The sequence below is a fragment of the Mixophyes fleayi genome, chromosome 4, assembly GCF_038048845.1.
Source record: "Mixophyes fleayi isolate aMixFle1 chromosome 4, aMixFle1.hap1, whole genome shotgun sequence".
Classification (NCBI taxonomy): domain Eukaryota; kingdom Metazoa; phylum Chordata; class Amphibia; order Anura; family Limnodynastidae; genus Mixophyes; species Mixophyes fleayi.
The window spans coordinates 165566532-165582767 of record NC_134405.1 but is presented as its reverse complement, the minus strand read 5'-3'; the positions used below and the strand labels follow the sequence as shown (position 1 = coordinate 165582767).

Here is a 16236-nt window from a genome sequence, read left to right as displayed (position 1 = left end):
GCCAGATTTTTTAAAAAATAAATCAATTTAGATTTTTTTTCATTTTTTTTTTATACACACATGCCCATGAGACATGGTAACCGACATTGATCAGGTACATACCATTGGGGCTTCATACATTTCTATGATATGCTAATTTTAATAATTTTACATATAGATATAACTAATCTTTTATTTATTACATTTTATGAGATTTTTTATGAAAATATGCTCATTTCCCTATGGCTTATCTGCGAAAATGATGAAATGGTTGGAGAAGGTTCCTATACATGTGTATTTATATATGATACCCTATAAAACTTAATATCACAGGGGTGTCCATGTTTCAGCTGTAAACATGAAGATGGTAATATCTATGAGTACTTAATTTAAACACAAAAATACATAGCAAATTAACAAATTGCAGCACTGTAACTAAGTTATCTATAGAAGTTTTAAGGGTTATCTCTTAGGGCTTGTTCACACATTTACATTGTAAAAATGTGTGAAATGTAAAAATGCACATTAGCGGTGTTTTAGTGAGGTGATTTTAACAAATTATCCATATATATCCATAATTTGTTCTGTGTCCCAATATTTAAAATTGCAGTGAAATGATGTATCTCAACTGCCTGGTAACTGTTTGTTTCTGCTGGATTTAATGGAACAATATGTTAAAAAGCACACTTTGGTCCCAATTTACAATTAGGAGTAAATCCAACTGGAAGAAGCAATTTTGCACCTTGGCAAACCTATGTTGTGCTCAGGGACAGATTAAGGAAATGGAGGCTCCTGGGCTAAGGGGGCCCCCCATTCCCCCATGAGGCCCCACCGTTAGCCGCCTGCCACCGCCCGCCCTGCCCCCCGCTGTGAGCCCTGCCCTGTTAGCAGCCCGCCGCCCCCCCAAGCGCTTACCTTCTCCAGTCACTGTTGTCCTTCTGCAGCGTGTTGTAAGCTCCTTACTGAGGAGATCTCGTGACACTCTCACTAGATCTCCTCAGTATAAAGAGATTACTGAGCGCTGCGGAAGGACAACAGTGACAGGCTCAGCACCATTGATCAGGTCAATAATGCTGCTGAGCTCTGTCAAGGGCCCCCCGGGATTACCGAGGCCCATGTGCTGTAGCCCAGTTAGACCTCAGGTTAATCTGGCCCCGGTTGTGCTGCAGGGAGGGGGGGTACAAATTAAAAATGTGCAGATTTCAAGTTAAGAGGGGGCAAGCACTACATTAACTCTAGCAGTGTAGAAATAAAGTGTCTATTATTCGTTTGCTACATGTAAAAACATTGCAGTATTTTCTCTGCAGGCACAAAAAAATTGCATTTGCACCTCTTGCATTGCAACGTGGTTTAATAATGTGTAAGTTTGCATCCTATAACTCAGTTTGCTCCTAATTCTAAATGAGGCTCAATGTAGAGAGAGCGGACCAAAAATGCTGGTCCATTCAATTAATTGTTAATCTGGCTCAGCACAGCAGGTTCCTACTTAACCTTACCTCTGGACCTTGATAGTGTAATACACTACAAATCACAGGTATATTACTACAGTTCCCTAGAGTGCCTCTGGGAAGTTAAATGCAAATTGCATTTGCCTCTTTGGGATGGGCAAACTGCAATGAATGAACTAGAAGGTTCCAGGAGATTCTTGGGGAAAAGGGGAGGAGCCAAAAACAGAATGGCTAGTGTGAGAAGTGATGTGTGTAACTGATGGCTGAGCTAAAGTAAAGAGCCACTGAATGCTATGATACTATGGCTGAATTGTTGTCCTGGGAGATGTGTGCAGCCAGTCCAGATAGAAGCACCTTTGCAGTAAAGGAAAAGACCTAACTTGCCACTGCCCATGAGATATAAATAGGACTCATATGAAGACAGATACGTTTATTTTGCTTTGCTATGTTCAAGTTATTTAACTGTGTTTCTTCCGTGCTGTGCTCACAGTGAATGTCGGGCGTGATGACATCATCACGCCTGACATTCACTGCAAGCACTGCACAGAGGAGCACAGCACGGAGGAGCGCAGAACAGCGACGAAGAAGAGAAGAGGATTGGACTCGAAGAACAGGGCGATTGAAAGGTAAGTTAATGGAGAATTAAAAAAGATAGTGATATATATATATATATATATATATATATATATATCTATATATATATATAATCACTTTTTTTACACACACATATATATATATATATATATATATATATATATATATATATATATTCTATAATATAAAAGCCTAGCGGCGTGTGTTAGTCTGTGTGTGAAAAAAAAAAAACAAGCTGCAGCACCACCTGCTGGGCAGAGTTATACACTGACCTACTCAATTCTTAGCATTATCTAATATCTATAATATAAATGTCTAGTGGCATGTGTTAATCTGTCTGTCTGTGTGTGTGAAAAAAATAAAACCAAGCTGCAGCGCCACCTGCTGGGCGGAGTTATACACTGACCTACTAAATTCTTAGTGTGTGTGTGTGGAAAAAAAAAATCAGAAAGGGCTGAAATTTGGTATACTAAGATGTTTTTAATTTGTTAATTTAATTTGTTAATTGTTAAAAGTGTTTATAAAGATTTCAAAAAAATATATATATATTTCTTGAAGGAGAAGTGACAGTTGGGAGTGGTTGGTGGTTTGCCCGGGGGTGACAGTGGGGAGTGGTTGGTGGTTGCCGGGGGTGACAGAGTGAGAGGAGTGTGATACTCAGGACTGCTGAGAGAGATTCCTGTGTCTGGATAGACATCTGGATAGATGTGGCGATGAAAATGAAGGATGAGGTGATGGAGAAGAATGATGAGGTGGTGACATGTGGACAAAACCACGTTAAAAAAGGGCGCTTACGTCGGGAAGTAACGCTCTTCCCCTGAGGAGGCCTGGGCTATGGCCCAAATGCATGACAAGAACCTTTTTAACACCTTAAGTAGCTTGATTTGACTAGAATGCATGAGTATCATGCACGGGTTAACTTGTATAATATAAATGCTTAGTGGCGTGTGTTAGTCTGTCTGTGTGTGTGTGTGTGTGTGTGTGTAAAAAATAAAACCAAGCTGCAGCGCCACCTGCTGGGCGGAGTTATACACTGACCTACTAAATTCTTAGTGTGTGTGGGAAAAAAAATTCAGAAAGGTCTGAAATTTGGTATACTAAGATGTTTTTAATTTGTTAATTTAATTTGTTAATTGTTAAAAGTGTTTATAAAGATTTAAAAAATATATATATATATTTCTTGAAGGAGAAGTGACAGTTGGGAGTGGTTGGTGGTTGCCGGGGGTGACAGTGGGGAGTGGTTGGTGGTTGCCGGGGGTGACAGAGTGAGAGGAGTGTGATACTCAGGACCGCTGAGAGAGATCCCTGTGTCTGGATAGACATCTGGATAGATGTGGCGATGAAAATGAAGGATGAGGTGATGGAGAAGAATGATGAGGTGGTGACATGTGGACAAAACCACGTTAAAAAAGGGCGCTTATGTCGGGAAGTAACGCTCTTCCCCTGAGGAGGCCTGGGCTATGGCCCAAATGCATGACAAAAACCTTTTTAACACCTTAAGTAGATTGATTTGACTAGAATGCATGAGTATCATGCACGGGTTAACTTGTATAAAAGTAAAAGCCTAGCGGCGTGTGTTAGTGTGTGTGGAAAAAACTATTTTCTCAGAAAGGGCTCATCCAATTGACCTAAAATTTGGTATTCTGACATTATTTGACAAAAAAATTAGAATAGTGAAGTCAGTTAACTTCCATCATCCCCCCTTCCTCCCGTGGGAGGGGTAGTAAAGGCTAAATTTACGAGTTGAGGGCTCAAACTCATTTTCGTGAGGTAATTTTACCTCATGAACACACATGTGTAGCGGCGTGTTAGTGTTAGTGTGTGTGTGTGTGGAAAAAACTATTTTCTCAGAAAGGACTCATCCAATTGACCTGAAATTTGGTATACTGACATTATTTGACAAAAAAATTAGAATAGTGAAGTCAGTTAACTTCCATCATCCCCCCTTCTCTCCGTGGGAGGGGTAGTAAAGGCTAAATTTACGAGTTGAGGGGTCAAACTCATTTTCGTGAGGTAATTTTACCTCATGAACACACATTAAAAAGGGCGCTTGCGTCGGGAAGTAACGCTCTTCCCCTGAGGAGGCCTGGGCTAGGCCCAAATGCATGACAAGAACCTTTTTAAGACCTTAAGTAGCTTGATTTGACTAGAATGCATGAGTATCATGCACGGGTTAACTTGTATGTATGTATATATATATATATATATATATATATATATATATATATATATATAGGGGCCCCGGTGCACTGCTTTGCCTGTCGGCCCATCATGTTGTTAAGATGGCCCTGAAACTTGGGCAATGCATTCTTGCTGAAAATTGGCAACTGACTTTCATAAAAAATAAGTTAAGCAAAAAAACATATTCAGCAGAGTGTGACCATTCCATTCCTGAGCTACTGGTGTTTATAGCATGTCAGATCACTTCATTCTGACACGCTGATATCGGAGGACAGGAGTGTCATATACAGGATCCAGTAGCTCGATAAGTTTAACACATTTTAAGCATACATCTGCCATTTTTCTTGGCTATCTTCATACAAATCATTATCTCCTTCTCAAAAGCTCTATGGGGCATATTTAAGAAATCACGGTAGTGCACTATTGTGCACTTACCGTGGAAATCAGGTCCCGATGTGCCCTCCGCAAATTTATTAAAGATGCATCGCAGCAGATATCGTGGATATCTGCTGCTTTGCACTCCTGATCGTTTTTGCGAGCAGTTACCATTCAACAGTATGGTGACTGCTCTGGCCGCAATCTAACAAGTCCCGAAAAACATTTTTTTTCGGGAACTTGCCATGTTAACTTGCCATGTACGCATTATCATAATTGAAAGTTTACAGTGCTGATAGCTCTGCTCCAAGAGCAGAGCTGGACAGCGCATGTGTGGAGGCATCACATGATCCCTCCCTGTCACTCACAGCTCTCTCTCTACAAGGATAGACGTGCACATGCGCAATTGAAGGCTGAAGAGGACCTGGAGGAGATCCTGAGACAGCGCGTCCCACAGAGGGGGGTAAGTATGATTTTTTTTATCACAGAAACAGCAGTTTTTCGGAACTGCTGTTTCTGTGATCCATTTTTAATACATTTGAGAAATAGTTCAATCCTTATCCATGCGATAAGGATTGATAACTATTTCTCATTTTTGACGATGAATGATAAATGTGCCACTTTGGCTGCCAGACACAAACACAGGGTCACAGCACTCAGCATGTCATGTAATGGCAGGGGGGAGGATTTCACAGTGCAGTCTGAGATCAGAGGGATGTCCCAAAGACTTTCCGCTCACAACATCATGTGCTATGTGACTGTGATTGCCGTGATAGTTTAGAATCATAATTCTTTAATAGCAGCCTGAAGAAAAAAAACATCAATTCATTTTCTAAGCAGTTATGACAATTGAAAAATTAGTTGGAAAACAGAAGCCAAGGACTGTGCACTCTTTATGACCTATGTAAATTCTGTTATTCCTAATAAATTAATAATCTGTTCAGGCTAATATATGCAAACGTTCCATATTAGCTCTTCATTGCAATGCTCTGTGTATTTGAGTTAGTGTGTGGTGATATTTTAGACTATTTAAAACAATCTGTGTTTTATGTTTAAAAAGCCTTCCAGGGTGACCACTTCCAAAAGTGCTTGTGTTAACACATTATTTATTTTGACTTATGACTGCACTTAAAACGTATTTACAGTAATTAAGAAGTCCCTAACCTCTGTTAACGCAACCCTCACAGAGCAGCTCACACTTCTATGAATGGGAAGCTGCTCTAGGGCTCCCTCTCTGGCCGGTAGCGTGTCAGCACCCAGTGCATGCCAAACATGAGCATGGAGGATCAGAGTCGCTCGGCTTCCCCCTCCCCTTCACTCAGCTCAATGTCGGAACGTTCCGAAGATGACGTAACAGAGCCTCGAATCCCGTGTCGCTCCGCTTCCGAAGGAAAGGAAAAGCAACAAGAAGGAAGAGCAATGGCGACACTGGATCGCAAAGTGCCCAGTCCGGAGGCTTTTCTGGGCAAACCGTGGTCCACCTGGATCGACGCCGCTAAAATACACTGCTCCGACAGTAAGAACACGGCCCCATCCGCCTGCCCAATTGCTCTGTAACCGATCAATCAGTCCCGCACACCCAGGGTTGATCTAGGCATCTAGATTGATATATATAAAATAAAAGTGAGAGACTGGTCCATGGTGTTCCCCGCGCTACTCCCTATAGTAATAGGCATAAAGACAATCACCAAATACAGATAAAGACATATAGAAAGAGGGAGAGCTAGTAGATCCAGACTGTGTGTGGATTTACTGTGTGTCTATTAGAGAGGCCCATCCTTTAGTGCTGTCTGTGCTGTTTTATCCACTGTGGCTTCCTATGAACGCCTGTGTATTTTCTTTAAATCTGAAAAAAAATCCTGTAGAATTTAAGTGCAGGTAGCCCATGCACTAGTGTGTGTGGAGCTTGGATGGTCCAAGCTGATAGAATGAGACTTGGCTGGCAGATATCATAGACATTGCTGTTTACATTTGCTAGGATGCTCATCCTTACTTTGGCTTTTCTTTCTTTCACAGATGTAGATTTAGAAGAGACTGGAAAAGAGGGTGGAAAAAGCAGGGAGGTTATGAGGCTTAATAAAGAAGGTAAGTGTTGTATAGGATATATCTCAAGTTTAAATGCCTTGTATAAATAAACTGGTGTGTTGCGTTGACCAACAAACACTAGTGATATTACAAACATATATAGGCTGCCATGCATGGCATCCACATATGCTTTGTATGTCCTTGAAAGAAATGGTACCTATTGTCAGCATTCATTACATCATAATGCTTAACATAAACAAGTAAGTGTGTGTGTACTATGTTCAAGAGAATCTAGTCTGTATGTGTGTGTAGTCATACAGCCATATGCCAGTGTAGAAATGCACATGCTATTCATGTTGTTTAATCCTTGTTTGTAGTGTAGCTATAAAATACTGTGTACTTCTGATCGTTAGTTCCATGAGACTAGACGTCCATTTGTTCCAAATCAATATTATCATGCTACATTGGAAATTACATTGTAAAGGCCATATAATCAACATAAAGAAAACTCTCGGTGGTTTAGAAATCAATAATGGTCCACCCTTGGAGGCACTGTAAAGTGTCCACTAGAACTTATTATATCACACTTTGCAGTTTTAATACTTTGTGGATTTCATTTTAAAGCAGGTTTTAAGTGTATATTGTTGACTTTCCTTTTTTCCATGTAAAAAGCGTGATTTTGTAGAGCATACTTTGGGTCATTACTGTCAAATTCTGCACCGTGTGTGCACTTAGTGTGTTTACTTGATGTAAAAATGTCAAGAACAGTTGCCATGTTCTTGCAAAATGGAAATGCGTCCTTTAAGATTGACAGACCAATTTAGTCATATAATAGCCTGTATTCCACATCCTCTCCTATCTCCAGCAATGACATTCTCCTACCAGAAGTCTACAGCCACTGTAAACTGTATGAAGTTCTGTAGGCTACACTTAAGCTGAATGTTTTCTTTTAATAAGATATTTAGATTAAAATATTTTTTCTCTTCAGAAATACCTTTCTGCATTACCTTTCTAATAATGCATAATGCAAAAAATACTATGTAGTAACTGTAATATACTTACCATACTACCATACTTTACTTTCATTGTTTGTTTAGGCTGGCTTGTTTGTGCTTTCTATTTTCTTTCAACTATCTATTATCTTTCAGTGCTGTGTTAGAGATGAGAAATGCGTTACATCTCCATGTCACCTGATTTACATATCTTGTGTGGCAAGGTTTACTCCACTGGTATATCTTTGGTATATCTCTATCATTTGTACTATTTTAGGTATACTGAGATATTAAATCATACTTGCCTACACTCCTGGGGGTAAATGTATGAAGCTCCGGGTTCTTCAACACCTGCGAGTTCGGCGTCTTCAGCGCTCAAATTTAAAGCGGCGCTGCCTTGTAAAGGGAAACTTCCCTTTACAAGGCAGCGCCGCTTTAAATTTAGGCGCTGAAGACGCCGAACTCTCGGGTGTTTAAGAACCCGGAGCTTCATACATTTACCCCCTGGAACGTCTGGACAACTCCCGAATTTCAGGGAATTATCCCAGACTTTCGGGAGAGCACGCCGCGCTCTTAGATCTCACCTATCCTCCTTGTAAAGAGGGACAAAAAGTAGACAAGTGCGCCATCTAACACATGCTCAAATGTAATCACATTTGGATTTGTAGCTTGAAATTTCACTTATTTTAAACTGAGAGTATCTGAAGCGTAAGTGGAATCTCATCAGTATTGTGTGATGCAAATATATAAACAGCATTAGTTTAGCTTTGTTAGTTATTTTCTTAACACGTAAAGAATTGTCTTCATATATCAACTAACCCCTTCACTCTACCACCTCTATAAGCCTATTTTTATTAAACTGTCCCGATACGTTCTCCTATATAATTATTACTTTTTTCTATCCCACCACTCCTATAAGAAGTAAGCATTCTACGCACAATGTTTGTACACTGGCTTATGTTTTACACCAATAACTCACTATGTCATAATCAACCTTTTTTTATTGACGCGTTTAGAGCACCTTCTTACCTAGTGCTCTGTGTGTCCATGTTTTCCCTAGGGACTCTCCTATTTTCCCCTGAAATGTTCAGCTGGCAATGCTTATTTTCCATTATAAAGACTCCTGATACAGACAAACTAAGTAGGAATGGTCCTGGTTTTTCATTTCAAATCTGTAGGAGCCCTACTCTTGTTATACAATCTGTCTTCCATCTTTTCTTTACCTTAGTGTATGCTTTATGCTATTTAAGTTCAGAATAATAGCTCCATTTCTGGGGCGCAGGTGATGTTTGGTTCATGTAATCGCCTCACAGTTCAGAAGAGGCATTTCACATAACCCCCTAAAACAGCTGAAGTCACGTTTTACCTCACATCATGTAAGGGAAATGGGGAATTCTGAGTTTTGTTTTCTAATGTCTGCTTGATACTCAAACACTGGCTCAATGTGTCTACATCTCATTTGTAATAAGCAAACATAACAAGTAAATAGAGCCTTATGCTAAGTTGTTCGCAATTTGAGGTGATCATTCATAGCAGAATAGTTGTTTTTGTTTTTTTTTTGTTTTTTTTTTTTAATGGCCTTGATAAAAGATGCCATTTGAGGGTACCGTCTGTATTTTGGTTTCACTCTGACCATGTTTACTATTAGGCGTCTCAAATAAATTGTATCGTCTTCAGGGCTGTGCTATGTGTACATTTGGTATGTTGAGGTTTTCTGTCCATAGTGTAGATTCCAACCATGTCACTTTGTGCTGCTTTACATGTCTTCACAAAACATAGTGGTTTACTTGTTGGTGTTTTGTGGGAATACTTTCATTACACTGTATCACTTCTTGATTCTATTTTAAATGTGCTGTGCTGTCCTTGTAGACCTATATTTGTGACATTTGTGTACGTGCATCACCAGTGATGCACTGGATATACATATTAGCCAATGGTTTTCTAAACTTGCATAATTTCTGCTGTGACCAGGAGAAACGAATGATGGCAACAAGCACACCTATGTGCTGAGAAAATCGGTGAAAGCTTAGTTATGCTTTAGATGTTTTGTAGTCATGCCCACAATGGTGGGAAAGGTTCTTGTGATGTTGATTTTACTGGCTTTTTTTTCTATTTTAAATGTGCTTTTCATACTTATTTGTTATTATTTTTCAAAACTAGACATTAGTTAGTGAGCAGCTGCTATAAGTTTGTCTGAAACATGTTCGAGGAGAATTACCGCTGGTTCACCATTGCTAGTTATGCCATTAAACAGATATTACATGTATCTTATCCCTTGACTGTCTCTACAGAAAGATAGTAATGGACTTTTCAACAATATAAATTATGTTCCTATGTATTACAGCGTTTCTCACACTATTGATGGTAATGGCACATTCAGGCTGTTGTTTTAACGATGAATACTGAAATTATAGTTTGGAATGTGACATGGTATTAATGGTATATTTGAGAAAACATTAATATTTACAGTTATTTTGGTATTAAAAGATTTAATTTACATGTTTTATTAGAATGGTAATAATCTATTTGGGCAACATGTCAAACCAATAATACGATTAAAAAATAAATAAATACAGGATTGGGTGGTGTTATAGTCAACTTGGGACTCAAGCAGACTTCAAAACACCAGTTTGGATGAATGCTGTCTTATAGGAGGTGAGTTGAGGACAATGTTGTATTTATAGTATGTGTTTTCAGTTCCAGCCATTTGCGAATAGTTTGTATTAGTTGCCTCATTTTCTTTCTAGATTGTTATGAGACGGGCAAGCGACTTGTTAAAATAGTATTTCTACCGCATTAGAGCTATTTAGACAGGCTTATATTGAGCATCTGCCTACAGTTCTCCTCAGATACTGGTTTGTTGTTCGGTGATATAGTTTCTTTCTCTTTACTGTCCAAAATATTACTGTGTTTTCTGACACTTATATCTCAGACTAGACCTTCTTCCAGCCTCGCATCATTCAGTCTCATCCGCTCCAGAATTTCGCCAAAACAGGGAGAAAGTTTTTGCTAAACATGTGCTGACCCTAGTAAGGGCCTTGGAAGTCTACTCTGTAGAATAGAGACTCTCAAAACCAGGCACCTTGGTATGGAATGTGTTTAATCCAGTGGTTCCCAAACTGTGCACCGTGGCTCCCTGGGGTGCCCTGGCCATGGCTGGTGGTGGTAAGCATGGTGGGGGACTACTTGCTAATTATTTTGGTTTAGGGGTGCCTTCGAAAAAATTATGGAGACCCTAAGGGTGCCTTGAACTAAAGGTTTGGAATCCACTGGTTTAATCCATAAACTGCTGTGCCACGCAACTGGAGGGCAGGCGGATTGATGGCTTAGGAATATACATGATCATACATCAAGGTCTGTTTCACAGCAAACTTATACAGAGACACTGCTTACATTAAGAATTGTAGTAAAGTGTGTTATGAAGATAACTTGACTTTATTTTGCTTAATATAATGCTCCTCCCTTTATTGTATCCAAACTCCTGTCAAGCTTTCTCTATTCTTCTTGATTTTGCTTGTTGTGAACCTGTGTTTTGCTTTATTTAAAAGTAGCAGGAAAAACTTGCCTCTTTTACACTGTATATAGGTCAGCTCCGCATTGCGGACAGTTTGAGGGAAACAGTCTTGTAAACTACACACAAACACAACGCTACTTTATTTTCCTCCCTGCCTCCAACTCCTAATGTGCGCTACCTGTTATTCTTTTCTCTATTTGACCTTGTGATTCCTACACTAGACAAAGGATCCACCTACTCCTGGCTAAACCTTGCCATAATAGGGAACCAAGAAACACAATGCAGCAAAGTCATGCAAACATAGTGTAAAGTTATTTTGCGTCAGCATTGAGTATACATTGCTTTGTAAACTGCAGTATGGGGCAATTGGCCCGATTATCGCAGCGTGTGTATACCAAAAACAAACCCAAGAATAATCCAATTTAATTATGACTCTTAGATGACCGTAGCGGCCAGTGTGTGCGAACATCTTCTAGCCATTTGGTTCAAGCAGCTATATTTGTGGTTATATTGGACAGTGAACCTGTCAGTGTGCTCATACAGAAAGGCAGGATTGGCCCTAGAAAAGCTTTGTGACTAGAGTTACTACATAAAACAAAGATTAATTAAGTTTTTTTGCCCACCATTAGGGCTCATAGCCATAAAAGCTACCTGCTTGTTGGGAGGACTCCTAAATGTGATCTATTAGTTACTATCCCGGGTTTTACTTTTTAGACCTTCACTGCATCGCATTTATCTCTGGTGAACACAGCAGCAATCAACGTGCCATGGATGTCTCTTTAACAGCTCATGACTATTTATCCTTAAGCTGCCCACACAGCTTGGATTGATAAACTATTGTGGGGGTTTCTAAAATTATTGCTACATTTAATGAAAATCAAGTATTTTTGGAATGGACTTGGTTGGGTATAGCAGAAAAAAGGTGACTTTAGGATGATTGTTTGTCCCCAAGGCATCCGTGTAGAACATTGTTCGTTGTTAGGCAGGAGTCTGGACAACGGAGTAAATGGAATTTGACAATCTACATATTTGTTCTTATATATTTAGATTTGTGTGTATGTGTATATAAAATATATATTTGTATGCAAACATTTAGACACCACTGGTTAAATTACATGCTTCCCTGAATGTCTATGTGAAAAGAAGTTAACTTGACATCTGCAGGGTACATACTAAAACATGACATGTTTCTGCACATTGGAAAGTACTATTACTATATATTTGCTCAGTTTAATAGCTTGAGGAAGGTAAAACGGTGAATGTGGCAGCATACAGTTTGATCAGGTGCGCCTAAATGTTTGCATACAACTGTGTGTGTGTGTATTTAAATATAACAGCCAGGGGGCTCTCATATTTTTGTTTGCTTTTTTTTTTTGTCTGGCATTGTTAGAGTAAAATGTGCAGAGATGCCTGCCGTGGGGTGAGTAACTCTACAAGTAACTTGAGGTTGACGTCCGTTTTAAGTCCAATGTTAACTACTTGTTACAATCCTTTCCTGCATGTTTGCAATTAACAGTAGTGTTTTATACGCGTTGTGGAGTACAATCTACAAATACAAATTTATCAAATGTGATATATTTGAATTCTTGAAAAGCCCTCCTATCAACCCATTAATTTTTAAGTGTTTTTGTTACTTTCCCTTTATGTAGCCTTGTCTAAATCTAACACACTTTTCGAATCTACACATATATTCCCAATCACCAACTGCACATTTCCTGTTCCTAAATTGTCTATTATCGAATGGATTTTGGCTATACAACCCCTAGGTGATCTGTGTTCAACTATGTTATTCTGTTGATTCTTAATATGTAAAAAAAATCAATGAAAAATATTACAGTATTTTTAATTGTAACATCCACTGTTTTCCTCAAAACGAATACCATATTATATCCCATGGTGGTCCCTTGCTTTAAAACGGGTAATATTACTAATATAAACCTAGGTTATTTGTCCTTTCTTTATATGCCTGCTGATCTGCTAAACTGACCCCTACAGCAATACCTTCAGTTGTAACAGCAGCCATGGATAGCATCTGCTACTGAGAATAGCCCAGTGTTGTCCGGGATGTTTTTCAGTCATTGGTGCTACGTTATAGTGCTGCTTACTGGTGACTTCAGCCTGCTGGCTGTCAGAAGTATGCTATCTATTCTGGTATATCCACCCACGGTGTTCTTATCGGCATCAATTTTCCCTGGTGTTCCACCCAGTTGTTTTTACTTGCCACCCGGCTCTATGAGCCCAACAGAGTTCTATTATAATAGAGTAAGTCTTTGCTTCTCCAATTAGAACAGGCACGATATGAGCACTACAGCCAGCAGTGTGACCAGTCCTGGCAAGTGTGGGCACTTACCTCCAAAATTTTTCAACATTATTGCAAAGTATTACACTGCCCCCACCTGGTTTCTTGTTAATGCCACCCGGCTGGCAAAATTTTCTGGGGCGAACACTGACTCAAATCAGTTATAATGCAGTATTTATATTGCTGTGTTTGAGGGTGTAAAATTTGTTACTGCACTTGAACCATGTGTTTTGTGTTTTTTTTTTGTGTGTGTGATCAATCTAATAGTAACTGATAGATCATTGGCAGTATTTGTGACTGTTTTACCATATTTGGACAGTGAACTGGCTTTCAGATTCACATCACTGGAGTTCATTTGGACATCCTTTTGTCGTATGGTATATCCTTTCATGTATGTAGCCACACATACCCTTGTTGAAAAATGTAGATGTAGGTCACAGTATTTGCATGCATCCAGAAATACAGGGGTTTCAGGGTGTTAAAGATTAAATTATAGTTATTTTTGTTAACTACACATATGTGGTTGTTTCAGCATAGAACATAATCTCTATGTGAGTTATTCACTAAAGGGGTGAAAAACTGTAGATTTTCCCATCCATCTTGGACTGGTATGTAATGAAGTCAAAAGGTGAAAATTTTGTATCCAATAGTCAGAGTTCATGGATATTTCTGTGATAAATTCTGGTTGTGTTAAAGTACCTTTATCCTGATAATATAGCTTTAAAATTCACTTAAATACAACATAGAAGCATATTTTAATGAACGAAAGGGACTATCTAGTCTACTCCGTGTAATTCCAGTCTCACCATTGTTTTCTTGGGTTTGTGCAGATTTGTGTATTTTTCAATGCCTTTTATTTGTTATTTTAAAATTCATTTTCATAATACACCAGTAAACTACATGCTAAATTATCTGGCCTCTTTATTTGTAAGTACCGTCTTGTTTAGTTACAGTGCATACCCACCAATGATATGTGTCTGTTTGTTTTGCACTGTGTACTTTGTCATTTGAGTGCTTTATGTATATGTAGCTGTGTTTCCTTTGGAGAGTGATAGCCAATGCAGTATGTATCCTTGCTTGCACACTAGCCTTACAGCGTTCAACTATGGGGGCCCTTTCTGACCTCTCTGTGTTGTGTACTGGACATACACACTTCTATCACCACATGGCAGATGGTAATATTGTACAACAAAAAATTATTGGACATTGTGTACAAATGTAATTAAGTGTGTATTCAGATGCACATGTGGCATTATTTCGTTTTTCAAGTGTATGTGTGTGTTACTGTAGCCAGTGGAGTATTTGCCATTATGGTTCTTCCAGTATGTATGTGTATATATAATATACTCATCCCTCTGTAGACAATGGAACATGTGCCAATATATCTACGCATGTCTGCACCATGATGTGAGGACAGGACAAGAAAGATATAACACAAGATAATTTAGAATGGAACATAGGTCATGTGTTGAAATGGGGAAGTTGAGCAATAATTAAAGAATGTCCTAATAGCTGCCACAGCTTAGTAAGAGCTTTGTTTCACTTTTATGCAAAGGTATCCTTAATATTTCTCACTGATTCTTCAGTTTGTAAAAATCACTGAATCAAGAGTCATCAAGATAAAATACAATGGACTACGTGTCTAAATTGATATAAATATTCGATTTTAGTGCTGTTTCATTGCTAATCTGTAAAAATAATCAATGATCAAGTATGTTTGATTTATTTACTCTGATTGATATACCACATTTAAGCAAAACCTAAGTAACTACTAACTATGTCAGTTTTACTGTACCAGAAAGTAACAACTGAATTCTGGATGAAAAGGTAAAGTACAGCTAACGAATGATGGTGCTTACAATATGGCTTTGGAGGGTTTGAATTATATAACACAAGGAGTCATTTGACAATCACACATTTGTGGTGTCAAAGAAGAGAAGCAGTTGCTTCATTTTATATTGAGATAAAATATCACATTGTTTTGGAACAATGCAGATAAGTACAGTAGTTACATGATTTTAGGTTTTAATTTGACTGGGTTGAGAAGCAACTACTGCCTGAGCGTCCCCTTGTCAGTTTTAAATTGTGCTCTGTGATATAAAAAGGAGTTTGTGAAGAAAACACAACTAGATATGAATGACAAACTACCATTTCTAGACCCAGCAGGATAGTGTCTTGTATTGAAAGGGATATTGACTCTGAGGTTTTGACCTTTATAAAGTACTGGTGAGGCCTCGCTCACCAATTAATAAAAAAACATATCCTGCAACTGGAAAGATTATACATTTATTTACACTAGAGAACATGTGATTAAGGGTAGTAATGAAAAGTTTCTAAATATATGGGCAGCACGGTGGCTTAGCACTTCTGCCTCACAGCACTGGGGTCATGAGTTCAATTCCCAACAATGGCCTTATCTATGTGGAGTTTTTATGTTCTCCCCATGTTTGCATGGGTTTCCTCCTGGTGCTCCGGTTTCCTCCCACACTCCAAAAACATACTAGTAGGTTAATTAGCTGCTATCAAATTGACCCTAGTCTCTCTCTGTGTGTGCGTGTGTGTTAGTAAATCTAGACTGTAAGCTCCAATGGGTCAGGGACTGATGTGAATGAGTTCTCTGTACAGCGTTGCGGAATTAGTGGCGCTATATAAATAAATGGTGATGATGATAATACTAAAATTTATGTGATCCATATTGTTTATGGCCCCTACATCTTCCTATCAAAACAAGAACACACATTGCTACTGGCATTAATAACACAGTATGTTGATACAGGAAAATTGTTCTATTATCAGTACGATATTTTTCCCCTCAAGGCAAATTTGTCT

The 16236-nt window shown here is 38.8% G+C and overlaps 1 protein-coding gene across 1 annotated transcript in view; it reads left to right on the top strand.

The window, feature by feature from the left end:
- Positions 1-5875: 5875 nt before the first annotated feature.
- ATXN7L1 (ataxin 7 like 1) overlaps positions 5876-16236 on the top strand; it is a 97443-nt gene continuing 87082 nt past the window's right edge. Inside the window, exons 1-2 of the mRNA XM_075208786.1 lie at positions 5876-6093; positions 6594-6662. Of these exons, the coding sequence (XP_075064887.1) occupies positions 5904-6093; positions 6594-6662 (259 nt within the window). The 5' untranslated portion in view covers positions 5876-5903. The remainder of the gene's footprint in view (positions 6094-6593; positions 6663-16236) is intronic.